This window comes from Triplophysa dalaica, chromosome 7 (assembly GCF_015846415.1).
Source record: "Triplophysa dalaica isolate WHDGS20190420 chromosome 7, ASM1584641v1, whole genome shotgun sequence".
Taxonomy (NCBI): domain Eukaryota; kingdom Metazoa; phylum Chordata; class Actinopteri; order Cypriniformes; family Nemacheilidae; genus Triplophysa; species Triplophysa dalaica.
The window spans coordinates 21,578,870-21,606,660 of NC_079548.1; the positions used below are offsets into that span (position 1 = coordinate 21,578,870).

The 27,791-nt window shown below is 39.3% G+C and overlaps 2 protein-coding genes across 3 annotated transcripts; one reads left to right on the plus strand and one right to left on the minus strand.

The window, feature by feature from the left end:
• Positions 1–375: 375 nt before the first annotated feature.
• bri3 (brain protein I3) lies at positions 376–5,298 on the minus strand. The gene is made up of 3 exons (XM_056753951.1): positions 4,852–5,298; positions 3,988–4,168; positions 376–1,516 (listed from the first exon to the last, which is right to left on the minus strand). Exons 1-3 carry the CDS (start codon positions 4,988–4,990, stop codon positions 1,384–1,386), a joined length of 453 nt encoding a protein of 150 aa, XP_056609929.1. The 5' UTR covers positions 4,991–5,298; the 3' UTR covers positions 376–1,383.
• A 2,421-nt stretch (positions 5,299–7,719) lies between these two features.
• tecpr1b (tectonin beta-propeller repeat containing 1b) lies at positions 7,720–27,706 on the plus strand. Of its 2 annotated transcripts, none has more exons than XM_056751992.1 (25): positions 7,720–7,828; positions 8,288–8,509; positions 9,624–9,809; positions 10,324–10,446; positions 10,854–10,976; positions 11,383–11,557; positions 12,044–12,141; positions 13,015–13,116; positions 15,244–15,374; positions 15,479–15,909; positions 17,170–17,267; positions 18,913–19,110; positions 19,291–19,440; positions 19,560–19,717; positions 20,855–20,982; positions 21,110–21,203; positions 21,293–21,389; positions 21,473–21,552; positions 21,636–21,692; positions 22,648–22,822; positions 23,003–23,138; positions 23,478–23,570; positions 25,373–25,479; positions 26,576–26,695; positions 27,028–27,706. In XM_056751992.1, the coding sequence occupies exons 2-25, from the start codon at positions 8,294–8,296 to the stop codon at positions 27,145–27,147; spliced, it is 3,396 nt and encodes a 1,131-aa protein (XP_056607970.1). In that variant the 5' UTR covers positions 7,720–7,828; positions 8,288–8,293; the 3' UTR covers positions 27,148–27,706. The 2 variants fall into 2 exon arrangements, with proteins under 2 accessions (XP_056607970.1, XP_056607971.1); XM_056751993.1 differs by having other exon boundaries at positions 18,955–19,110.
• The last annotated feature ends 85 nt before the right edge of the window (positions 27,707–27,791 follow it).

Consider the following 27,791-nt stretch of genomic DNA (forward strand, 5'->3'; position numbering starts at 1 on the left):
TAATTCTTAAAGGTTCAATTAATCCAAAATGAAAATTCTTTGATTATTTACGCATCCTCTGCAGAGCAAGATATTATAAAAATACCATTGACTTCCATTGTATACACAACACCACTGAGACACCAAATATCTTCTTTTGTGAATAGAATTCATATTTGGTGATCGTTTTATTTACTGAAAATTGGAATTGAAAAAGGTAGGTTTGCCAAAATGGTATTCAAACACTCTGCAGTTGTTGCTTGTTTTAATGTGTAAACTGCTGTGGTATTTATGTGGTATTGGCCCTTAAACATATTTCATACACATGATAATTCAACACAATGATTTAAGAGGCTTTCAAAGAAATCCATTTCTATCAACACAGAGACAAATGGCAACACTTGTAGGATTTATTTACAATCTCTTAATGTAAAAAAGTTAGAAGCGATTATAACAGCATGCCAATTGTGCGGTGCGACTTGCCCCACATCAAGAAGAAAATCACATTGATGTGAACACGGCCCAGACTGATTGTCGATCACTGAAAGAAAACTATTCCATTGTCAAAGAATAACTCTACGTGTCCTCAGGTGACACTTTACATATTTAGGTGCCACCTTGACTTGTTTATTGCAGGTTTCATTTTTAACTTGACGGAGGACCTCGAGCGAAACTGCACAACTTTCTTTCAATAGTCCTCAACTGGTATGACATTGAAAATCAGTGCAATACAAGAAAAACATGGCCCCCAAAACAACAGAAATCCGAGATTTACAAATACCACAGAGTGGACTGTAAGCACATAGAACAAATAAAAGAGAAGTTAAATGTGACATTTTGATCTTATCAAGACTAAGACATGTGATGTGACACATGGCTAGAACAGTCAACAAAAATAAGAGGAAGAAAACGGGTGATGCAAAGTTTGAACATATTCTCATAAACCTGAAACATTCAGTGATGAAATTGAAAATGAACCGATGAAAAAAATCATCCGGCTCCGTCTCATATATGTGATGCACACGTTACTGGAAAGCGAGTCTGTGTTGATCCAGAGTTGTGTGGGAATGACTCCCAGCAAGCCCACTCTCATTCGCTTCATGGTTTCTATGCCATCACAAAGGCACTAGTGAATCGATATCTGGCTTTAATATGATCCAAAGTTTTATATAAAGAAAACAAAAATCAGCAAATAGTGCTTGCAATGCATATGAAAGTTAAAAGTGAGGATGATCAGCATGTCACGTCTTCTTGACGGGCTGCTGACTCTTGTGAAGGTTTGATTATCATAGTACGAAAGCGACATTTGGCATTATAGTTGTGCGGTGATTACATATACAATAAATGATGCTGATGCTTAAAACTGAACTCTAAAAAAAGACGAGGACTGGGTTTTTGGTCCCTTCAGCCGAATGTGGCTCCACAGTTTGGACATCTCCTCTGACGCAGGGCCAGACAGAAGAGAATTCCCAGAGGAAAGAAGAATATGGCACACATGATTCCCAGACAGGTGAAGTCATCCTCCAGCACACCGACCCTGCACAGAACACACATCACATCAGTCATTTATCAACAACATCCAGACAAACAAATCTGGCCTTGTAGCGTTTTGATTGGGAAAATGTTGAGTGTGTGGTTGTCTGAGAACTCCAGACGTTTAAACGTATTGTATTGTCAGGCAAGGTCAAAAGTCATTCTCTTTCGAAAAACTTGTCTCCGTATGACTCAGAAATGACTGTCAGCCTGAGGAGTCCTGTTTATCCAAGCAAAACGGTAAAAGGCTGTTTATAACGGATCTCGGATTTTTTGGCTTCTTCCACATTGTTTCTTCATCCACACCGTTCAGCAATATATCAATATGCGAATTGTGAATTTTTATTGTACTTTGTTTAATACTTTCCAATTGTATTAATACGGCCAATTCATTTTCTCATATTTACAAAGAGGGGGAAAAAAATGAAAAGTGAACCGTCACGAACTGTCGAGAGGAAAATTCCAAAATGAAGTTTTCATTCCTAAACAGTAACATATATATAAAACTTTTAAAAATATAAAATGTATTGTTTATTTGCAAACAGTTTGTATGGTATTTGCAAACAGTATGTTTAAGGTATAGCATTAAAACAGCGACATCTGCTGACGTACAAAATGCTGCATTGTCACAGGAACATGCCAGCTGAAGATAATGAGGAAATTACATCATGCCAAGTGCATTCCAAACGTCTACATCAGGGCTATTCAAATCTTACCCTGGAGGGCCGGAGCACTGCAGAGTTTTGCTCCAGCCCTGATCAAACACACCTGAGCAAGCTAATCAAGCTGTTCAGTATCGCTAGAAAATCACAGGTGTGCAAGTTTGATCAGGGTTGGATCTAAACTCTGCAGTGCTCCGGCCCTCCAGGGTAAGATTTGAATAGCCCTGGTCTACATCATGCACACAAATGCCCTATTCACTCCTATGTCTAAACTCATAGGCCTCTGCCCTTCGAAGGCAGTAGGGTACAGGCATGACGACTATATTTGGAATGTTGCCTGTTACAGTTCGGTACGAATAATGTAGGGAGTGATCTGTCTGGTTATAAGCATTCTTCCAAATATCTTTCTCTGTGTTCATCAAAAAAAAAGACATTTATACACATTTAAAACAACTGGAAGATGATTAAACGATGACAGAATTTTCTTTTTTGGGTGAACTGTCCCTTTAAGGCCACTCTGACAATTCAGTTTATTCATGAGATGAGAACATGAAGCACTTTATAATACTCTAAAATGAGATTTTTAAGAGCACATGTGTTGATTTTGCGAAGACGTTTGCTGTAACTGGTCACTACACTGATCTGATGAATGAGGCAAAGTTCAGGGTGAAATCACTGCCGTCATGAGCCTGACCGTGACTCTTGTGATGTGACCAGACTCTCTCTCTCTCTCTCTCTCTCTCTCTGTCACATGCCCAAGCAGGAACTGATTGTACATTAAAACTGTGTCAACATCTTTAAACAGGTCAAAGTCCAGTTTAAGGCCAGAAACATGAACGAAAAGCTTCAGTACTTTAAAACACTATCCTTAAAATACAAGTTACATATATATATATATATACATATTTTTGTTTATATGAAGTTGGTTCAAAAATCAAGTTTTGTATTTTATGTTTTGATTGTGTTAGTCAGCTGTATTATTTTGTTATTCTGGCTTAAATCAAACATACCAACTGCAGTTTGATTGATATTAATTGGAATACACAATACAAAACATGATTTATTATTTATTTTTAAAACAGAGTTATCTCAACTCTTCATATATACCATACAGTATATAAACCAAATTGTACTAATCACATTGTCATTGTCATTTGATTTTAGTCATCTAGGCACCATTAAAGCCGATCTTTATTTTGTGATATGCCTACATCTTACTGAAAGAATGCAAAACAAAGTGTTATTTCTAGTTTAGCAGGAAAGGAAAAGCTTGTGAAAGTTCCAGGAGTGAGTTAGCAACGGTTATGTCTCAGTCAGTGATCTGTCATGTGCTTACAGCAGAACAGAGAAGATCAGGCAGAAACAGAAACTACTGCGGTCACTGAGAATTCTCTAGAAACAGCTTCACACAAAACATACATGATGTAAAGTTTCTGTTGACATGTGTCTCTTATTGAATAAACACTGATTAACAGGGACACATCCTGTTGAAAAAAAATCCTGTTGTGTACGTTTATGGTAGACTGTTCAAAATACCAAAAAGTCATACGTCAAAATAGCCTGTTGAAAAAAAACTGCATATGCTGGTTTAAGCTGTTCATGTGCTGGTCTTTAGCTGGTTTAATCTGGTCAAACCAGCATCGAAACATACAAAACCCAGCATATGCAGTTTTTTTCAACAGGCTATTTTGACGTATGACTTTTTGGTATTTTGAACAGTCTACCATAAACGTACACAACACTGGGACAAAGTGAAACTGATTTTGTTTTCATGATGACTGATGCTGAATTGTTACAAAGTATTAAAGCTCACCTGCAGGCCGGACATCCACCCACCACCACCACAGAGGGCTGGACGATGGTGTACGTGCTGGTGTAGGCCGTCTGACCCGGAGCTGCCGGATAACCTGCTGTAGACTGACCCGGAGCTGCCGGATAACCTGCTGTAGACTGACCCGGAGCTGCCGGATAACCTGCCGCTGCAACTGGAAAACCTGCGAGAAACAACAATAGACCCGTTTTACATCCCACTTCCCTCACTTTCTCACTTTAGATGCCAGTCTCACACCCCAATATTTTTGAATATTAAATGGATCAAAATCGATGAGAAATGTTATTCGGAGTAAATCAAATGTTGATTCAATCCACGTTCAACCAAAATAATCTGATTATGCAATAAACTAGCCAGTATAGATTAATGCTTTCTTCTTCATATACATATATCATGGGACATGAAAAACTTTACTATAGTAAACTGCAAAACAGTGTTTTTGAATCTTGCTTTAGTTCATTCAAGTATTTCCACTTTCTATAGTCAATACTACAAGTACAAAATAATAAAGTATTCTTGGATGTAATTAGTGATTACTGTAATAGTACACTTCATGTACAAATTCATAAATCTTTTCAGTGCAGTGTAACACTATTGTGTACACTAGTTTATGCTACGCAACGGCACACAGACGTACGTTATAAAGTCCAGTTGTGTGTTGTTATAAAATACAGTGCGTGCTCGACTTCATGCAGCGCTGCGCAGACCGATCGCACTGTGACTTCAAAGTGCCGCGAGAGCCCTTCTGAAAAAATGCTTCTGAATCCCTCTCGCGATACTTCAATGTAATTCGCCGATCGGTCTGCGCAGCGTCGCGCGAAGTCCAAGTATGCGTGCTTCTCTTGCCTTGATAGGGCGGCGGGGGCGCTGGAGGCTGGAAGCCCGCCGCGGGTGGAGCGGCCGCGGGTATCGCGCCGTACTCGTACGCTCCCGGGACTGCGTTATACGCCGGGGGTCTGTCCTGAAGAAGAGGTTTATTATCCATGTCCGATCCGTCGTCACCAAACTGACATCAAATCCTCTTCTGCGTCGTTCACGCGAGACGTCACTAAAGTTCACGCACGAAGGAAAACAAATAGATAGAAAAGTTCTCTCTCTCCATGCGACTTCAGCGTTGAAATCGTGCGTGTCAGGGACCGGAAGTGTTATTTACACGACTGAATGTCCTAAAGATGCGCCATCGCTGTTTTTTCCCGGTCGCGCTCGTTTTTAAGAGAGAAATGTGATGTATTGCGCAAGTAAAACTCCTCGAACTCAAAGCGACGATCTTCCTGCCAATAGATGTCTGCACTATCACGAGACTCGGGTCATGTGATTGAGTTGAGTGGGACGCACCTGCGAGGGCGGGGTGACGTCTTAAAGAGACACGAGCTCAAATTCAAACAAAAATATCTCACATAAACTAGTACATACATTTAAACAAAGAATAAAAAGTGGAAACCCAAAATAGATGGTAGTAGCAGTTGTAACAAAAGTCACAGTGCAGATGAAAATAGAGAGATGTCTGCCTTTCCTTTAGTAAGAGATTCACAATGATCAAAGAAACGGGCTAAATCACTCAAACGAAAACGTTCCCTTTAACCTAATCATTCAGCTGATACTATCATGTTCATTCAATCCTCACATACACTACATTTATACTGTATGTTATGGGAAAGACAGAGATCAGCTGATCTTCAGAGTGAATATGAATGAACAATCCAGCAAATGGCAACATACTGCAGTGTCATGTATCAACTGCTTTGTCATTGATGCCCTGAGAGTTAAAATCCCCATGAAATCAAAACTTGCAGTGTATTATAATCTTTAATTGTTGTAATTTAACACATTTTACTTTTCAATGAGACAGAGATAAAGAGATGGATGGGAAGAAGAGCAGGCAGGAGATGCCTAAACAGTGAGTGACGTGATGAGTTTGACCAGAACCAGATTCAACAGGTGTTATTATAACTCATTCATGCTCTATGCATCTGGATAAAATGTCTTGGCTCTTGTTAAGAAATGATTTAAGTGACTGGAAAGAATTGAACTCCTCAATGTGCTGTAGTTCAGCTGAGGAGTTATTTTTGTTATCACAGATGCTTTCTGAATCATCATACATCCTTTTCTTGTTGTTTGCTTACGGTGATAAGTGACATGTGACCACTTTAAATGGTGAGAGATGAATACTTGATGCCCCGGATGAATGAAAACATGTACAGAAACAGAGTCATTCAATGCGTAGGCCTATATTGTGATCAAACTGCAATCCCTTAGTAAAACAGATTATGGTTTTATTAAAATGTGACCTGACCCCATAGACCACTGAGTAAAGAGCGACTAGGCCATCCTGAATACTCGCCAGGGACGAGAAATTATACTTTAAGCACACAGGTTCATTACAGGAAATGGCAAGAGTGAGTCTAGAAATATACACTTTTATTTAAAAGATCTAACACAATTTTGATCACTGGAGACAAAGAAAAAAGATAAACAAAATAACTAAGATTGCAAAATACAGCAGTAAGCAATCTGGGCCAACAGACACTTCTCAAACTAACCCAAAGGAAACCAGAATCGAGGCACAACCGGCCACACCACACCTCATGCTGGTTACACGGGTGCACACACGCTCATGCGCACACACCACAGCACTCATGGCAGAACCCCGCCACCCCAAACTCCCCCCCGCCTTAGGCACTCGGCCCTGTAACAAAAATGGATGGAAATATGTTTGTCGCAAGTTTCAATAAGGCTGCAGGCACTCTGCAATCCCTGTAAAGTTACACTGTAATGCAGTATAGCAAGCAGACACTCTCCTTACTCACAACGATGCATCTTCACACAAAAATATAAAACAATATAACAAACAAAAAAAGAAACAATATAACAAACACAAATCAAATAAGCATGCCACTACAGCAGCAACCTCACGGCTGGCCAAAGTAGTAAATCACGGTGGTTTAATTTAAATAAAACAAGAAAAACATGAAACCAGTAGTGCCAAACGAAACAATATAAATGAAAGGAATAAAGCACAAACAAAACAAAACGGGTAAAGCTGAATTCCCGCTACGAGGGAAGAACTATTGGTTCTTCCACAATCATAACACTGTTGTAACCATGTTATAGACATTTGTATTGCCGTAGTTTTACGACAAATAGTAAGTGGTAACTATGACTATAAAACTAAAAACAACGAGCCTTAATAGTTATACAATGTGTGATTTCCATAAGAGATGCTCAATACAAATGTTATATAGGCCTACCTTCTAACTTTTTAATAAACGAGACGATATTCATATAACTTTATATAAAACCACAGATAAATATATGTGAATGCGACAGTTACTGACGAAATGTATCATATAAATACATTATAAAATTCATAACAGGGTTTATTAATATGAAACGTTAATTTATACAAGCGTGAGACATACTGTATCAGCTGATCGTTTACATTGTTAGATAAAAAATAAATGTTATATATGACATGTTAAGACATCGTCAGTCTGAAGTAACAGGTTAAGAATAAAGTTAGTACTCGTGTATCAGCCTTGAGTTTTAATAATTGAAAGTGCATTGAATAATTGATCGTGTAAAGTGTATCAGAGCGACGTCCGACGGAAAAACATACGTCCGCACGCTGTGTGTCCAATCAGAAGCTTAGGATGCTACACTTCCCCGAGCACTGACCAATCAGAGCGCAAATACCCTGAACTTCCGGCTCTGAGTCTGAGCCCTTGGGCTGTGATAGAATAATGAAGGCAATGATAATAAACGTCTGGCTCGTGTTTATAATGCGCGGAATATATGAAGACTCCCATCACACAAGAATATAAAGGTAGGTTTTTATGGTAAAAGAGGTTTAGTGTCGAAAATTATATTCGTCAGGTCTGTTTTCGTATTTGTAAAATTAACATGACATTTATAAAAGAACAACATGCGTAAATATGTTTACATTTAGTTTACAACTAATAATACAGCTGCAATCAGTATCTTTTTAGTCACGTGCAAATAAACCATCAAGCTGTCCCATGTAGCACCGATGAGAAAATGACTAGCCTTAGTAATTTAGCAGTCATATTGTTGACAGATTGATTACCATCAATATTACAATATAGTTTTACTGCACATATCATGTTAAACTAGGACTTCTTTAATGACACCATAGAAAATTAGTGGTGTTACGACATTTATAGTTGTATAGGCTATAAGTATACATTGCTTTTTGTATTTTGTAATTGTAAATTTTCGCTAGTATTAGGTTAAGAGTTGTAGTTCTGCTCTGTGTAATCTACAGGGGTTGATGATGCTCTGTTCAGTGGATGTGTACGGACGGGTGTTCAGTCTGTCTGCCGCCAGAGGGCGCTGGACACGCGCATCTGATCTGCTGCTCGAGCTGAAGCGCGTGTCAGGCTCTCAGCACTGCTGCTGGGGAGTTGGCTGTGACAATCAGCTTTATCTCAATGTCTTCCCCTGTGATGTGCCTATCCGACACCTGGAAGAGACCTATGAGAACCAGGCATGTTCGAAATATGTGAAAATATATTGCAAAGTATAATAGCCTAATACGTCAATCAATTAAAAGATTAAAATGAATATTTAACAGTGAGTGCGTTTGCATGCAGAAAATAAACGAATATCTATCAGAAATCAGCTTGAAAAGAAACCTGTTTTCACGTGTTTACATGCATAGTTATAAACCAGCTACACGGAAAACCGCCTTTAGATGGAAGTTTCACACTTGCCGGGTTTCTCTCGTTTAGTGACGTCATCGTCGAAAGGATGTTTAGTAATTAAATATGCAGCGGGAAAACGGTCAGAAGCTGTATTTTTATATCTCTTCTCATGTCCGCAGTACCTGCATATGCAACAATAGTTTTTCTTTTTGACGTTTCTACATCAACTGCATGAGTCGAGAGGGGACTTTTATGCGTTACTTTACTATTACTTCCGTTTTGGACTTTTACCACTGCGCTTTCAGACATGCGCACAGCAAAACTAAGAGAAAACCGAAAAAGACTTTTACATGCAGCGTATCGTAGTAATGGGCAAAAAAACTACCTTTGATTTAAGTCGTTTATGAACTTTCCCCGGTTAAAGAAAACCGTTTTACCGTCTTTACGTGACCTTACATATATCAGTTTATTTATCATAATCTGAGTAAGACTGTGTACCATGTAAACGCGCTCAATGATGTTACTAATATTGAACTAAACAAAGTAAAATAATAGTGGTGCAAAGACAGACAGTAACAATTGTAAAATTCCCAAATGGACAAATTATAGTCAATATTCAGTCAACACTACAATAAAACAATATTCAATACTTACTACATAATAAATACACCAAAATTAGTATAATGTTATTGGTAACACTTTACAATAAGGTTTATTTGTTACCATTATTTACCTGCATTAGTTCACAAATTTACAATGAAAAACACTCTTTAATAATAATCTGAGTAGTTAATATTCATTTCCGAATTTACTTTTATTCTTATAAAGTGTTCTCACAGTTATGAACATAAATGTGGTGATAAACATAAGGTCATGTCAGATCATATGTTGTGCTTCTACTACACTTCAGTATATACTGTCCTGTTGAGCATCACTTCATGTCCGTCTGTTTTACAGAGATGGAACCCAGTTGAAGGTTATACAGACACACTTCTGCCGACAGATCGCTGGCAGTGGACAGATGAGTCTGGCTTGAATCAACAGCCTCTTCACAGCTTTGTGTTGCCTTCTGCTAACTGGGAGTGGGAGGGCGACTGGTACGTGGATGATGAAAGCTGTGGAAGAGAATCCACTGAGACCGGGGTGAGTTACACAATCCACAAATCCCAAACTTGAAGAGAAAGTTCAACCAAAAATGAAAATTCTTTCATCATTTACTCACCTTCGAGTTGTTCCAAATCTGTATAGATTCCTTTGTTGTGATGAACACAGAGAAAGATATTTGGAAGAATGCTTATAACAAGACCGATCTTGACCACCATTGACTACCACAGTAGAAAAACATTTCTTTGTTCTGTTGAAAATTAAAGAAGATATTTGGAAGAATGTAGGAAAGCAAACCCTTTTGGAGCATCTTGGACCACTATTGTCATTTTTCCTACTATGGGAGTCAATAGTGCCCCAGATCTGTCTGGTTATAAGCATTCTTCCAAATATCTTTATCTGTGTTCATCAGAACAACGACATTTATACACATTTGAACAATGTTAGGGTGAGTCAATGATGAAAGAATTTAATTTTTTTTGTTGAGGACTTTGTTATACTAGTCCTGTGCTCTCAAAGTAAATTTGAGTTTGGTTGATCTAATGTACTGTAGGGATGGCAGTATGCAGTGGACTTTCCTGCCATCTTCACCAAAGAGAAGAAGTGGAACTCATGTGTCCGTCGCAGGCGATGGCTTCGCTACAGGAGATACAAAGCGCTGGGATCATGGGCCAAGGTATAACAGCTAAACACCAGCTTACTTGTTGAAGTTCTAAGCAATATAGGTATTACTACTTTATTAAAGAGACAGTTCACCCAAAAATGAAAATTCTGTCATCATTTATGAAACATTAAGTTGTTCCAAATCTGTATAAATGTCTGATGAGCACAGAGAAAGATATTTGGATGAATGCTTATAACCAGACAGATCCAGACAGATGACTCCCATAGAAGAAAAAATTACTTTATCGTTTTGTTGAACACAAAAGAATATATTTTGAAGAATGTAAGACAGCAAACAGTTCTGGAGGCAAAATCTGCATTTTTCCGAATATCATATATTATATTACTATATGTATTTTACACCTGATTTCATTGTCACATATGTTGGGTCATTCAGAAGGTGTGTTTTTTTTGATGCAGGTGCCTTTGGAAAGAGGCAGACCTCCTGCAGAACCCTTCATTGACATCAGCTGTGGAGGATGGGACATGAGTGACAGTCCTGAAAACCACATTTATCTGTGGGCCGTGTCGCAACAAGGGAAGGTGAGAGCAAGCTTTTCATATGTTGATCCACTTGTTCGGCTTCTATCCGATGCCAAAGCAAAACAGCAATCAATGTTAATGTACATTGTATATATTTTGTAAGATAGATTTTTGAGCCTGGGGACCTTAGTGTACTACTTTTATGCGCTTTGCTTTTTTAGTTTAAAAGCTAATGATCACAATAAACCTTCAGATGAAATTACAGTTGCAGTGTAGATTTCTGACCACTAGAGTTCAGTGTTGTTCTCTGAAGCGCTCCAGTCCCGCTGTCTTATTTTTGGGTTCGACCGCCCCCCACCTCCTCCTTACGGATCAACCACTTGCTCACAAGAATGTGAGCGCCCGTGTCAAAGGTCACTGAATTTGTTTGAGATTTATCTTATACAGATTCAAAATGTTTTCGCAGGTGTGGTTCTGCACGGGAATCAAGCACCAGAACCCTGAAGGTTCCGGCTGGGAGTCTGTCCAGGTGCCCAGAGAGGTGGCCCAGGTCAGCGCGGGGCCGAGAGACCTGCTGTGGGTTGTTCTCTGGGATGGACAACTGCTGGTCAGAACGGGCGTCAGCAAAGACTGTCCTAAAGGTCTGACACTGACAGATTTATTCCTGGACTTGAAATTCCTGCTTTGAATTCACACATACAGTACAAGTTTGAAATGTCTCGAAGCTCTGCGTTATTTATGGTGAAACCTTCATGTCACGGTCATGTCAATATCATGGCAGAGGCATGAACATACAACCTGATTTGGACACCTAAGTCGCACTTGTGAATGCCATTGATTTTAATCAATAATTTTAATTAATCAATATGAGTAACCTGACAACTCTAAATGTGTCTATTGATTTATATCATTTCTAAGCATAGTAAAGTCTTTTTTGTTGGGTGAAATGTTGTAATTGAGAGTGTGCTTGTGCTGGCAATGTGTGCTCAGCTAGAAATGCCTCTTGGTTTGATGTTTCAGTATATAAATCAGTCACATTAATCGTTGTGGTTTGGGTGTAAAAAGGTTTAATAACTTGTATCTTGTCAAGATTTTCTTTTAGCTTTAAAAGGTGTTGATGTTCTCAGGTTCGTCGTGGGAGTTGGTAGAGTCCCCAAATCAGAAAGGAGTTGTTCATTGCGCAGTGGGCGTTGGTGTGGTTTGGGCTGTTACTAAGGACAACAAAGTAAGATGATACATGATAGTTTTGTTTAGTAAGACTTCACAGTAAGGCTGTTTTTAATGCATTAACTAACATGATCTCACAGTAATACGGCTTTTCTTTGTAAATTTTTAAATGTCAATACAATTATTCTTGTTAGTTCATGGTGCATTAATTTAGGATAACAGAGACAACGTTTGATTTAAAAAATGTATTAGAAAATGTTGAAAGTAACATGAAGTATATAAGCAGTATTGGTCACTGTTAGTTCATGTTATACACGGCTCGTTGGAATGCTTGAATCTGATTGGTCAGTCGCGACAGGTTCGTTATTCCACAAATTATAACAAAATAAATATAAATGTGTCTTTTAATAACATATATGACATTATATTTACGAATGATTAAACCAAATTGCCTGTTCGTGACATTTGAACGTTGTTTCTTATCCGAAAGTAAATGGCTTTTCCTTATGGAAATCAGGAAAAGTTAGCCAATAAAATTTCACATTTCATGTCCAGTTTTTTTCTCATGTGGCAAGTAGACATGTAATTAGCTGGATAATACCTTGAGCTGGTTGTTATCGCGAAATAAGCCCCTTCAGTGTGATGTAAGACCCTCAGCTTCTCGTCACGTCCTGAACGCACCGTCGGGGGTTATGTCTGCGATAACAACAACCTGCCTATACAGGATCCCTTACTTAGTCTATGTATTAACTCATGTTAACAAATACAACCTTAAATGTGAAGTGTTACCAAAATGTAAATAAAAACTGTGCTTCTGCATACTAAATGCTGCATGCTACTGTTTACAGTATTTGGTGCAATGTGCAGTAACCACTACATGAGTATTCCACTCTAAACATATCCATTTCATGTGTGTATTTGTGTGTAACAGGTTTGGTTCCGGAGGGGAGTGAATTCCCACAATCCCACTGGCTCAGGCTGGATCAGTATTGGTGGAGAGATGGTGATGCTAAGTGTGGGGCCCAATGACCAAGTGAGATTAAATACTTCCCTATGCCATATACAGTATCAGTATTCCGTAATGTTTTCATTCAAGCAATACAAAAATATATTCTTTGGACTCTACTTAACAAGAAATCATTAATTAATTCACACAAGGTGCAGGACACAGTTACACACCAAAGCTTCTTTCAAATCCTTCAGCCTAAATATTGCCAATAGGGTAGTGCTGCTTGCCTCATAAAACACCACTAAGCAGTGTTGAATGAACCTAGATAGGATTATAACATTGACACTATGCTCTAATCACGCCGGCTGATATTGTATTAAATCTGGAATAATTATTTTCTTCTGCATGGACAACTCTAGTGGCCTTAGTACTGCCCCTTGGGGAACACCCATCCACGTTAGGGTGGGGACAGACAATTCTGATCACACTTGTATTCTCATATGCTATTTTTGGGATTAACCATCATTAAATCCTCAGACCCACAGACCAATATATTCATCAAGCCCCACAGGCAGTGTGTCCACTGTCCATGTTTATGTGCACAAACACCCGGCCATCCAATCGTCATCTCCTGCTCACACTGGCCCCTCCCCTCACACCACCAGGACCGGCATGTACTGTAAGGTCTGGAGGAGTCAAATTGCCGTGGGTGTTGATTTTTAGAGTCACTGAGGATCTGTGTGGAGTTTGCAAGCGGTGCAAACTTCTCTCTCTCTCTCTCTCTCTCTCTCTCTCTCTGCAATTTGACCCGTAGACCCCCTGGCTCTTCCTGTTGCCCACCTCAGACCCCATTTCTGCCCAACCATATATATACACCTTCAATTCTCACTGTCCACCGCACAGCCATTTGGGAGCACATCTAATTTGAGTTTGGCTGCATTCCATTCTTTACATTTTAGTTCTGACCGCCTGGGCTGTGTGTTGAACTCAGCTGCGCTGCTTATATTTGATCTTCTTTAATTTGGGCTAATCCAAAAGAATATTCTCTACATGACTACTACACTACCAGTTATTCACCATGTTTCTGAATAATTGTCAATTCATCAAAACTTTAGTGTAACATTCTTTAATCTCAAGAATGATGTTGTTACTGAGGAATTTCCAAATCATTAAAACTGTTATATTTGATTTGTTATGTTTGACTCTTTGTTAAATTATTTGCAATACATTTTTTCTATTGTCAATTATCAAGCAGTTTCTGAAGGTCTTAGAATTAATATTAATTCTAAGCTGGTTTTGGCTGCTTTTTCCTCATTATTTCAAGACATGCATTTTAAAAACAGAAATTGGAGTTTTCTAATGAAAGAAACTTATATGTTTGCACAGTTTTAGTTTTGTCTGCAGACAAAGTTTCTACATTGAAGCATATGCCTTTAGTGTTTACCCTTAACCTTTGACAGGTGGTGTTACATGATCATGAACAGATGACAACATTCATTTCCAAAAGCGTTACTACGATGTCATTGACATCCCTACTTACCACATATTTCCAATCAACTGATTTCTTACACAGTTTAATATATTTGAAACAATATAGTTTCCCCAAAAATAAAATTCATATATTTATCCTCATGTTGTTCGGAACACGAATATGACTCTTTCTTCTGTGAAACAGAAAAGATGTTTTGAGTAATGTCTCATGCTTCTGAATAATGAGAGTGAATAAACAATGAAAGAAGTTTCATTGATCATTCATTTGATCATGTTTATGCTTTTAGTATTCAGAAAAATGATGTTAGGGGTTTAAAAATGGTCTGTTTCTAGCATTCTGACCAATTATGTATGTTTTGAAAGGAATATAAAGAGCAAGAATACTTGGAATTAACAAAATTTTACAACATTTAAATCAAATCCTCCCATACACTTCAGTGTAATGAAGAAGTTGACATACATGTGTACTTTACAGCCCTGGACAGCTGAAGGAAGCTTTCTAAAAACATCTAAATACTCATGTGATGCTAGTCTGACCTGCAGTAAATGTCCGTAGTTGTTTATGGTCATAAATCAGTTCAGAACAATAAATTTAAAACTAATGACCCGACTATTCTTCAACACTATATTATTAATAGTTTTTAACATTTTGTCATCAGAATTTGAATAGGCTTTTATGAAAAAATAAATCGTATAATAGAAAGGTTTGTTGTAATACAGGTATGGGGGGTTGGCAGCGATGACCGGACGGTGTATTTTCGTCATGGTGTGACGGCCACAGAGGTGACGGGCAGGTCATGGGTCGCTGTGTGTGCTCAGCTCGACTGCGGTGGAATCACAAGCCAATCCAGGTGTGAAGTTTTCTCATGTGTCTTGCGATATCATCTCAGATGTTCATTTCCAACCAATAGATGGCGTCGTAGTTCTGTAAGCCTCTATTTCACATTGCGTTCAGTGCCTGCACACTCAATGATGCCAGTGAGGTCACGGCTCCTTCCCAGGGATCAGTTCTGGACACGGACGTTCCTAAGCCACGAGTCCCCAAGATCACGAGCGACAGCTTCATCACTGCCCTGGTGTCTGATCGCTCTGACTCTACTGTACCTGAGGGAAACCAGGTGACGAGTCAAGGGCCCGATTCCTCTATCATGACCCCGACACTTCCGTGCAGCCAGGCGGATGGCGCTGATACACCGTGGAGTAATGTTGACTTGGAGGAGATGAAGGGATCCATACCCAGAACCGCCCAGAGCTCTCTGGCCACGTACCCATTTGAGCTGGAGCAGAAGACGGTGGAGCAGGAGGACGTGCCGCCCTGGGCCTGGGTCACCGGAGGAGGATGTGACATCGACTCCAGCTCACCCATCAGCTGGCTGAACACCTCAGGTGTTAATATTGTATAACATAACGGATGACACAGTAAAACACTTTACATTTAGTCGTTTAGCAAACGCTTTTATCCAATGGGACTTACAGAAGTTCAGGGAACATTAAAGCTATAGGTCATTGTCATACGGGAGCAATAATACACTAAGTGCCAAAATCAAGTTACTAGTTTCCACAAAAGCCAGATTAATACCTGTTGAGAAAAAGAGACTCAACAACAACAATTCAAATACATTCAGTTTATAGACGACGGCGACAACAAACATTATGTGGCCCAAACTTAACTCCCGGTAGACCTTTCGAAAAGAATTAATAACTACTCTGTTATTTAAATTCTATACAATAAAAATGAATATAAATTGAAAGCAGTATAAATGAAATATACAACAAATTGTTAAATAACCAGACCAAAGTAACTATGGACATTTTTTTATTTTTTACTGGAGTCGTGCCACTTGGGGATCATGTTTACAACGCCTCTAGCAGCTCTTACATCACCATAAATCCACAGTCTTTAATATTAACATCTTTGCTCTGGGCCAAGCACGTGTGTGCGTTTTACATTTTAGCAGATAGATACAAGAGAAGCAAAAGAACAAAAAAATAACCAAAAGAAGTGATATAAAACAGGACAGTTATAAAATGCAATATATTAAGAAGGCGTACTTGCACATTTTTCATAAGATGTTGGACTACTAAATGTGAAAAAAAGGGCTGTTAAACGATTTATCTCGATTAATTGCATCCAGAATAAAAGTTTGTGTTTACATAATATATATCTGTGTACTTTGCATATTACCTTTTTGTTTATAAACACATACACATACATGCAGATATTTAAGAAACATATAAGATATAAAAATTTAAAATTTTTTATATGTAATTTAAATTATTGGTAAATATCGATAATTCACCCCCCAAATATATATATATATACATTTATGTGTATGTTTATGTATTTATAAATACAAAATGAATATGCACAATACACAGACACATATTATGTCAATACAAACATTTATTCTGGATGTGATTAATCGCGATTAATCGTTTGACAGCCCTAAAAATAAAAAAATTGCCTATGGGATTTTATTATTCAGTCCTTATCAAGTATTTTTACGTTTTTTTATAAATAACATTCAAACAATGTGACAAAGTACAAATTTAATGATTTGCTTTTTTAACACATGAGCGTGATTTCTTAAGTTCAAATATTAGATGTTTGTTTTCTCATCGTTTGTATTTGTGTGTGTGTTTCAGATGCAGGACCCATTTCTCCATCCATCACACCTGCCCTCAGTGTCACACACACACCCACAGAGAAAACTCCACACGACAGAGACTCGTCAGGAGACACGGTACTGTTTAACACATCTAATGCATTCACCTAACTACAGGTAAACAAAACCTATTCATGTGTAAAATAGAAAAATGTTTAATACTCCCTTAATCACAAATTGTTTTGGATGAAAATGAGTTTATTCCCAAAATTAAGTAACTCATTTATAATATTTTTTGAGTTATTATGGCTTAAATCAAAACAAACAAACTGCAGTTTGATTGACATTAATTGGAATCCACAATAAAAACAAACAATTTTAGAACGATAGATCCAGTGATAGATCCAGCTATGGGATGTGGCTTGCAGATCTCATAGATCAAAAATTTGAGTCCGATCTACATCAGAACCTTATTTAATTCGGAAATATCAACTCAGTTGTGAGTCAATACTTTAACCCAACCACCAGGGAGATTCAGAGCTGAAGGGAAGAGCAGCAGGCAGGAGACAAAGTGATGTTAAATACTCTGAAAAATGATTTATTGAAGAATCTCATTTGTGCTTTAATTCTCAGTCTAGCTCTGTCAAACTTTTTCTGACTAGAAACAGATTCATTAAGTCTTGTTAACCATGCAAGATTACAGTTGTAAAACATTGTCTTGTGACGTTATTATGAACCTTGAGATGGAGACCATTGAAAAGTTATATCATCATAAGAGACACTACAAATCCCAACAAGGTTAAACAATATTGAAAATAAGAACAAAATGAAACAAATAATAAGAGTACAAGTGAATAATAAAATAAGTGTTTGAATACATATGATAAACGCATATATGATAACTGCATTAAACTTAACAAGGGTTAGTCAATATACATACATTTACATTAAGTCATTTAGCAGACACTTTGATCCAAAGCGATTGACAAAGAGAAATAGGAAATAATAATAAAGGGAATAATGTAATAAATGAGATAAATAAAAAGAATAATAAAATAAAACAACTGTATGTTTCTATCCAGATTTTCAACAAACTGATCTTTTTTGGAAATTCTCTTTATGTAGAAAAGCACTTTCACTTTACACATAAACTCTGACACTACACTGAGAGTATTATATTTTATTAAAACGACTCCCCTTAAAGATGGGTTGAGATTATTCTCAACACCAATACATACCATACCAAAACAATTCTTCAAACTTTAAAATCATTCAATATATAACACAGTTTGAAAAAAATCCCTCATGGTTTTACTGAGCGTTCACACAAGACGTGACTTGAGCGGATAAAACGCGTTATTTGCGCGTAGTTGGACGCTTGAACATTTTGCGTTTACTTGCTTCATTCGTGCGTGAAATTCACTTCACAACAGTTACGAATTCACGTTATGGGAGGGGCTTCTGCCAGGCGGCTCCAGTCTCGTATATATATATATATATATAGCTCAAATTGAGTAAAGAGCAGATTTTCGTTCAGATTTTTCAACTCGCGTCAAACGGCCGAAACAATCAATTTGCGCCACATCATTCAGGCGAATCGTGCCGCAGGATGTCGTATTGCGTCTTTACATTGACTTAACATGTAAATCGCTCGCGCTTAACGCTTCATTCACGTCTGGTGGGAACGCAGCATCAGACTTTTTATATATATTTGTTAGTTTGAAACCAGATTGTTTTCATATGTAGAAATGCTTGTGATTAGAGTGTTGTCATTTAAATACAGTTGCTTGACTCAGGAGGTGAAGGACTTGTGTGTGTGTGTCAGTGTGTGCGTGTGATCAGAGGCTGTATGTGTTGGTGGAGAGACTGGTCTCCTCATCAGTGGGAGGATGTGAGTTTGATGCTGGAGCAGGTGAGATGTGCTGGAGATCAGACAGAGCACATCCTCTACTTCTACTACACCCAAAACCACCAGAAGAAGGTAACCATGTGCCATCACACGTTAGCTTCTGGTATATAAGCAGACCTTGTGCATTCATTAAATGGGACAAGTAATGAAAAACTTGGTTTCTGGACATACTCCTAACGTCACACCACACAACCTACTCCCCAAACCACTCAGACCCTTAACTGACACTAAAAACAATATTGTGTGTTTCAGTACGTGCACACGTTGATAAAGGAGGTGACAGCACTGGTGCCTGTGTTCAGAGACTCTCTCTACACTATGGCTGTGTACACGGCTGAACGCACTCGACAGAGACGTCCCATTTTACTGGCAACTCACTCTCAACAAGACTACAATACTTGGGTAAGATAACTTTACACTGTCATTCCATTATCATTTGTTTGAAAGACCATCACATGTGTCCATTATCGACGTGTCCACACACTCGGCTGCTACATGTTGTTGTTTTATAATGTGTGCAGCTTTCTCTGTTGCATGAGTCGTGCAGTGAATCCAGAGGTCTGGGACATTATCTGTCTAAACAGGCCCTGTGGGCTGTGACCTCTAAAGGTGACATCATGGTCCATGAGCCTTCACCCAGCCTGGAGGGTTCAGCTCAGTATTTACCCTGTGAACAGATGTAAGAACATTATCATCTCACTTTTCTCGGTGGTTTTATCAGAGCTCTGTTCCAAACCCCGGTGAGCTGTTAAAGCAATAAGCCGCTAGAAGCCATAATAGCTAAGGGCGTTGTGTCACGTCAAGCCTCTAAACCCCTTAGCTGTTATAAAATGCCCTGCAACCTACTGTTTCATAGGGCTTATTGCTTTTATAAAATATATATAAAATATATGTTTTCAATTTTTCTGACGTAACATTTCTGCCAAATTTCAAACAGAAATATTGTTTCTATTTGCATTTATTTGCAGAAAATGAGAACTGGAGAAACAGGCGATAACTGAAAAGATGCTCTGTGTGTTTTTCAGACCTCAGATGCTGCAGAGCATCAGATTCTCTTTTAAGCAATACAACAGTCATATTTCTGCATGTGTTTAGGAAAAGTTCAAACCTTATTTTTATCACAGTTTTCATATGTCTGTTGGATGGCTCCTGATGTTTGATTTTGTTGAAATTCAACACAAAATGCATTTAAATGAAACTTTGGAATGTTCCCCCAATTTTTTTCCGCGGCTTTGTATTTAGGCGAGATTTTATTTGATTCAATCCACGTGCTTATTGCATTCTGGGATTCGAGGACACATGCAAATCTTACAAAGCAAAATAACGGCGCTCTTCCTTCCTACTGCACTGATGTCATCTTTCTAGTTGTTGGAACAGAGCAGATCTCTTGCTCATTTCTGATCTGATCTTCTAATTCTTAGACCCTTGTGTTGGCTCACATGTCCATGAAAGTGCTCTTGATTAGTTTCTTCAGAGCTGTGTGTGCAGGGGCGGACAGACCGGTAGGACATACTGTCAAAGTCCAGAACGACCGTCCCATCGATGGTCCAGGGGCGGATGTATTATAAATGCGAATGCATGCACACAAAGTCATTAGCGAGTCGTACAAGTATGCATGTAACGGAATGCACACGTTACATGTAAACTCCCCCCCCCCCGTCGACAGAATTGGTGGAGAGCCGATGTGGGCCGATTAATCCAGGACTGAATTTGTTTTCCAGTCCGCCCCTGTGTGTGCATTGGGTTTATAATTGTAATGTTGTATCATGATTGTGTGTTTGTTATGCATCATGAGCATCTGTGTGATGGCTGTCAGGTTCTGGCGTCAGGTTCCGGGTCACCTGCTCTGTGTGGAGTCTAACAGTCTGGGTGTGGTGTGGGGTATCGGTCACGATCACACTGCTTGGGTCTACACGGGGGGCTTCAGGAGAGACTCTCCTCAGGGTAAAGTTGATGTTTTTGCATCATGTGGCTAACACAGCATGACTCTCGCCTGCGTCTAGTCGTGCTTTAAGATCACTCGTCACTGTTTCAAACAATAATATCAATGTTTAAAGTTCTCTCGTTTCAGGAAATGAAAATATTGAGCAGACAATAACTGATGATCGGGGCGTCTACGTCTATGAGAACCAGCGGTGGAACCCGATGACGGGATACACAGATAAGTGAGTGTCCATTAATTCACGTGTGACCTTCAGACAATGTTTTACAATCGTCCCCTGCCTCTCTCTCTCTCTCTCTCTCTCTCTCTCAGGGGTCTTCCAACAGATCGCTACATGTGGAGCGATGCATCAGGTGTAAGAGAGTGTACCAAAGAGAACACCAACCCTCCCTCACCCCAGTGGATATGGGTACGCTGTTTGTGTGTTAATGCTAGTTTGTTGTATTTTCTTTTGCGCTGTCTCTGAATGATGGCGGAACGTGATTTTCGCAGGTGTCTGATTGGACAGTAGACTACGGTGTCCCCGGAGGGTCAGATAAAGAAGGCTGGCAGTATGCTGCAGATTTCCATATGTATGTTGTGTCAGTACGATCATATAAAGAGAAGTACTTCTGATCTAAACTAACAGCTAGATTTCATTCTCTTGATCGTACAGGACCTTCCAAGGTTACAAGACAATGAAGGACTTTGTGCGACGCAGGCGGTGGGTGAGGTCAGTTCTGAGTTCACGCCCAATATTGAGCAGGAAAAAAATCAACAAACAAGTTTGTTTCCAAAACAGGATAACTCCGTTTAAAAAAATCATGTTTTTATTATGTTATCATTTTTTGTTACACATTTGTGTTAGTTAGCTGTAGTTTTTTAGTTATTATGGCTTAAATCAAAACAAAACAACTGCAATTCAATTGACATTAATTGGAATGAACAATAAAAAAACATGAGTTATCTCAGTTAAGAAATAAACTCTTCAAATATAAATAAACAACATTTTTAGAAAACATCCATAAAAAAACTTTACCAATAACAAGAATAATAATGTTGTGATGACTTTTATGCTGGGTTCATACCAAAAGTGAACAATCGCGCTACACGCTCTTTATAACTTGCGGGAAAAGTTTGCTATTGTATGTGAGTGACGTGAAATTACAAATATTTTCAACATTCGCGGCAATCACGCTGCGTGCCAATTATAACTTTGTCGCTGCAAGTCGCCAGTGGGCGTTCCCCCTAGCGGTTGCCTGAGTGACGACATCCACTGATCACGTCTGCTCTACCATCTTCCTATTGGCTGTTGCCTCTGAAATTCACACTTTATTTGCATGAAGTTGAAGATTTCTCAACTTTGTGGCGTTGCTAGACACGCCCATCCGGTCGCCAATGGTTGCGATTGCTCGTGTCACCAGAAGTCGCCACTTCTCCATTGAAATGAATGGGATCATGTCGCTTTGTCACTTGTAAAAACGCAGCTTCATTCACATTGCCTGCCGCGAGTTTGCGTCTTTACCCATCTTTGCAATGACTTTGTATGTAGTTTACCTAATTTCGCGTTTGGTGTGAATCCAATGTTATAGTTCTTTTTTTCAATTAGAATCCATGTCACTTGAAAGGACTTCAGCTCTATAGCATCTGCACAGGAAATGATGTAGAACACATGTCATGTCTTAAAGGAAGTGTCAGGTCGCTCTCACTGGACCTTGGCAGAACGTTCCTCCCATCCCTCTGAGTGACATCACCATCCTCCCGTGTCTGACTCAGTGCAGCGTGGAGCAGGTTCCTCTGTGGGCCATCAGCGAGAAGGGGGATGTGCTGTGTCGTCTGGGGGTCACAGCTGATAACCCTGCCGTGAGGATCTAGCTTGCACATTCTGTGTTTTTTGGAGTGCATTGTAAAATTGTTTAGAATTGACAAACTGTAAGGCTTACACATTGGGGACCATCACAGGGGGACTCAGTCAGTTTTTCAAGAATGAGTGTTCAGGGCGTATGGCACGTCCTCTAACCAGAAGTCTCTGTGAAACTACAGGGTAACTCCTGGCTTCATGTAGGGACAGATCAGCCCTGTAAATCCATCTCCATAGGTGGAGGTCATCAGGTGTGGGCCATTGCCAGGGATGGTGCCATCTTCTACAGGGGCTCTGTGTCTGCCCACAACCCAGCGGGTGAGAGCACAGAATCCTGCTGATGAAGAGACCTCTTCGCACCTAGAATGTTAACTATATTAGCTTTCAGGACCGTCATGTTATGTTTATTATAAGCTCACAGCATTTGAATTTAAATTAATTTCAATTGTCTGTCAATGTTTCATCGTTCAAAAAAAGACAAACTCTAGTCGTATCATTCCTCTGTTTTGTTCCACCTGCTCGCCTCTCTACCCTCGCCATGTCATGGCTTTAAGTCTCCCGTTCAAACCTTTTCAAATTAGAAGTGTGACCAGAGATTTCATGACTTTTAATGCCTTTATACATTAGAAGTCCAATTACCCATCAATTTTTTCACAGGTGAATGCTGGTATCACATTCCCTCTCCACCGAGACAAACCCTCAAACAGGTGTGTGTGGGCAGAATCTCTGTCTATGCTGTGGATGAAAACAGTGAGTCCGGTTTTTACTCAAACTACAATTTTTTTTAATAACATTCGACTATATTGTTTGTATTTATTCTGCTGTATATCGTTTTCATGAAATGCTATATATAGATGAAGAAATGTAGATTCATGTGTGAATGTTAGGGCTGTCATGATTAAGAAATTTGGCTGACGATTAATTGTCTATTTAATAATTGCGATTATTGCGATTAATTGTCCGTTTTAAGGCTTTGTCAAAGTAACTATATATTAGTGGTAACGCCGTTAACGGCGCAGTGAGACTCTTATCGCACGTTAAAAAAAATGTCGCCGTTAATCTATTCTCAAAGTTGGGTTGGGAGCTGGGTCTATACTACGCAAGCTATGATGACTTTCACCTTGATATTTTAGCGCGGATGTATACCAGCTTAACTGCACTGTACGGGGCGAGAACAAGATTTTTCAACTCGCGTGATTCGCGTCATTCGCGGAAGCAGAAGCCGCCTCATGATAACCAGGGCTTCATTCACGCGATTCGCGCAGCAAGTAGGTCTATTGGCTCTTTGCATTAACATATAAATCACTCGCGCTTGACACGCCATTCGCGTTTGGTCTGAACACAACATAACGTTACTGTGAAATTACCGCATCAAACGTGACGTGCTAACATGGATGCAGCTATGAAGCCGCCGGGTTTGCTTCAGGGAATATTAATTTTTAAGAAGCTTCCCAATAGAAACATCGACAAGACTAAGGTTGTTTGCACCTTGTGCAATGCGGAATTGGTTTAAGAAAAACACTTTCTCTCAACAGGTAGTGGTCTAGCTTTAGTTGAAACCAGTAACTTTGTATTGAGATCTAATGTATTATGGCTCCTGTATGACATATCGCTTGTTGCTCCCTCACTCTTTGTAAGTCGCTTTGTATAAAAGCGTCTGCTAAATGACTAAATGTAAATGTACTGTAGGAGCTCTTCCAGTCTCAAGTACCACCTAAACGCAAATCATCCCTTAGCTAATGCGGAAGTAAACACAAGTTCATCTTATTGAACATAATTTAATTTTCATCACCAATTATCATAGTAGAACAGCTTTCTCAAGCAGTTTGTGATGCATTTTGGAAACAGTAGATGAGCCCCTGGTCTAATGCGCCACCTGGCTTGAGAAACCCGTTCTCAAAGACTTACTTTTAGTCATTATTTGGGTAGCACACATATTCTGAATGCCTTCGGCAGAATTCTAATGAGCCATTTTAATCTAGATTAATCTAGATTAATCTTGGAATTAATCTAGATTAATCTAGATTAAAAAAATTAATCTATGCCCACCACTACTATATATTTTTTAATTCAATGAAGAAAATATATGTTTATTCTTTTTAAACTAATATTATTTACTATAGAGTGACCTTAACAGTGAAGACTGTCTTGAGCACTAGATATGAGGGTCTTCCTGTGTAGATGCAGAAAGTCTGAAAATAATACAAATAATATAAAGTTAATACAACTCAAATGATGGAGAAATGTCATTTGAATGTAACAGTGAGTGCAGATCAAGGACGGTGGATGTAAAATGCAGCAGATAATACAGATGGCGCTTGTTTTCTAAAGATTCACAATAATTGCGGTTATCTGAAATTATTGGGAGGATGTCAAATAATTGTGACAGCCCTAGTGAATATAGTGGTATGTTTGCATACTGCACAGAACACGGTATCCCACAATCCAATGTGCTCGACTTGACAAGAGAACCAAGCAATATCACCTGGGATGTTTATCACGTGTTTCACTGCCAAGACATTTCTACAGGAGCTGTGGTTGTGTTTGTGCAGGTAATCTGTGGTACAGACAGGGGTTGACACCCAGCTATCCTCAGGGCTCTGCATGGGAACTCATCTCCAGCAATGTGTGCAAGGTGTCTGTTGGACCGCTGGACCAGGTCTGAAAGCTTTTACATTAATATGCCAATAAAATAGTTTCAGGTTTTGTCAATTTCATATACTCCAGGAGCACCTGCCCATATAGCAAAGATACTAGATGTTATATATGCATTGTATTCACAATACTCTAAAATCAGTCAAAATCAATACTCTATACATCATGTCTGTCTAATTCTAAATCTAATCATTGGCTTCTCCTCTCCACCAATGCGCTGGGCGTTCTGGGGCATGACTGTACGTTCACACCACTGCTGTCGAGAGCGTCAAAGTGGCCGCAAGTCATTCATTTTCAATGTGAGCCTGCAGCGAGCAGCGGCTGAGAGGATCTTGGTTGTTGAGGGTGTCGAGGAGAGTTGAAATTAGGTCAACTTTATGGTAATGAGCTATGATGCGGTTCGGCGGCAACCAATCAGAACGAAGTCCACCGCTTGAGAGAATTCCAGAGAAGGCAGCACTGTAAACTTTGGTCTACGTCAGAGCATCCACGAATCTTTCTATAGCGTTGTTGGCAGGGCGGGCAAAACGATTTTTGACGGCGGCGGTGTGAACGTACAGTTTTGGCTGCCGTCGCATCATCCAGGTGGATGCTGCACATTGGTGGTGCTTGAGGAGATTCCCCCCTTCCATGTAAAGCGCTATAAAAAAATGTAACTAATCAATTAAATCTTTGCTTTCTGGGGTGGCATGGGCTGTTTCACGACAAGATATGCAATTGCTCCTCATTATGGGCTCATTACCACCTCAAATTTATAACCATGATCCTTCAGGTCAGGAAATGTATCCGCTTCTTTATTGATACACATAAAAGCACCCTGGCTCGGGGGCATTATAGGGATCTGATATGTTTAATCTATTAAGTTGTGTTATGCACAGCACAGGTGTATGTCTTTTGAATTAAAGTACGCAGTGAACTCAGTTGCTTTGAAACACATGCTTGCGCTATTCATTTCAAATTCTCTCCCATCCGTCCTTGCCTGCCAGTATGACGGTGTAACAGAAGAGGTCACGTTACTGCCGGAGCTCTACACTGTGCCACCATAGTTTTGGTAAATTAGTTGCTGAATGTAAAGTGGACTTTGTGTTTTATTTGTCCAGGTGTGGATAATCGCTGATAAAGTGGCAGGTTTTCCATCAGAGAGTTCAGGAACTGTGTGCCACAGGCTGGGAGTGAAACCCATGCACCCAAAAGGCCTGAGCTGGGACTTTGGCATAGGAGTAAGTCCTTTCATTTCACTGTAGTCCATTCACATAGAAACTATTTGTGAAGACAAAAAATGAATTCACACTGTCCTCTAAAAACTGGTGAATCCACCATCTGCTAGTGTCCATATCTGTGATTTGCAATATAATAAAAATAAATAAAGAGATACTGCAGAATGACCATGTTTAAGAAATCACGGTTCTTGGAACCAGTAACGGTGTGGTGTTGACATTGAACAGCAGGGTTGAACCAGTGAAACATGGCAAACACTGGACTAAACTTTTTTTGGCAACAATATGTGGCTTTCTTTTTCTGCGTCACTACCATGTCAAATGTTTTTAAACAGGGTGGATGGGAGCATCTGTCCGTGAGAGGAAACGCCACAGAAGCCCAGCGTGTGCTTCCCCGCAGTCCACTTCCCTGCCGGACAAAGAGCCAGGTGAACGGGAATGCCGTGGGCCGCTAGACATCGTGCACACACAGCATCATCTGCACAGATAGACCGTACGTCCCCTTGTCCTTTAACCACATGTGACTTGTTTCTTTTCTTAGTCCACCTGCCTGCACAATAAACCTTGTTTTCATGTTTTGTGGAAAGTTCTTTTGAGTTGTGACTCTGAATGGTGTACGTTTATGATTTAAGTAGCCTTGTAAAGTAAACTTTTGTTTTGTCATTTTTAATGTTACGAGCATGTCATATTTCTGTTACTGTCATCTGTGTTTGTGATTTTGGTTTGACATTCTTGTATGTCAACATGAAACAACATTTGCAACCCATTGAACGTTCATACCGTGATGTCATTATTTAAAAGGACGCTGCATTACTACAACAGCAGCCTAGAAAGCTACTTGGCCTCGACTGTTTCAATAACCCGATAACCCACATGCTCACCTACAGCCGCTGATATCAGCAAAACATCAAAATTGTGTCAGAGATGCAGAGTGACTTACAAGATGTTACTAATGGGGCAGGGACTCAGATTGAAGCATTGAAGCAAAGTTAACAAACAGGACCTTGCTATTTTGTTTTTGTTTTTCAATAAAGATCTGTTGATGACCACCTGCTAGTTGCTGAATTAAACAAAGCATCCGTAAAAACATAGAAATTAA

What these genes read in the sequence shown, in the direction of transcription:
- bri3 (XM_056753951.1), bottom strand. Translation starts at nt 4,990, where the DNA reads ATGGATAATAAACCTCTTCTTCAGGACAGACCCCCGGCGTATAACGCA. An exon ending in GCCCCCGCCGCCCTATCAAG is followed by an intron (nt 4,169 to 4,851) that starts GCAAGAGAAGCA and finishes TGTTTCTCGCAG; the next exon opens with GTTTTCCAGTTGCAGCGGCA. An exon ending in GGTGGATGTCCGGCCTGCAG is followed by an intron (nt 1,517 to 3,987) that starts GTGAGCTTTAAT and finishes TGTTCTGTGCAG; the next exon opens with GGTCGGTGTGCTGGAGGATG.
- tecpr1b (XM_056751992.1), top strand. Translation starts at nt 8,294, where the DNA reads ATGATGCTCTGTTCAGTGGATGTGTACGGACGGGTGTTCAGTCTGTCT. An exon ending in CAGCAAAGACTGTCCTAAAG is followed by an intron (nt 11,558 to 12,043) that starts GTCTGACACTGA and finishes TGATGTTCTCAG; the next exon opens with GTTCGTCGTGGGAGTTGGTA. An exon ending in TCACAGCTGATAACCCTGCC is followed by an intron (nt 22,823 to 23,002) that starts GTGAGGATCTAG and finishes GTGAAACTACAG; the next exon opens with GGTAACTCCTGGCTTCATGT.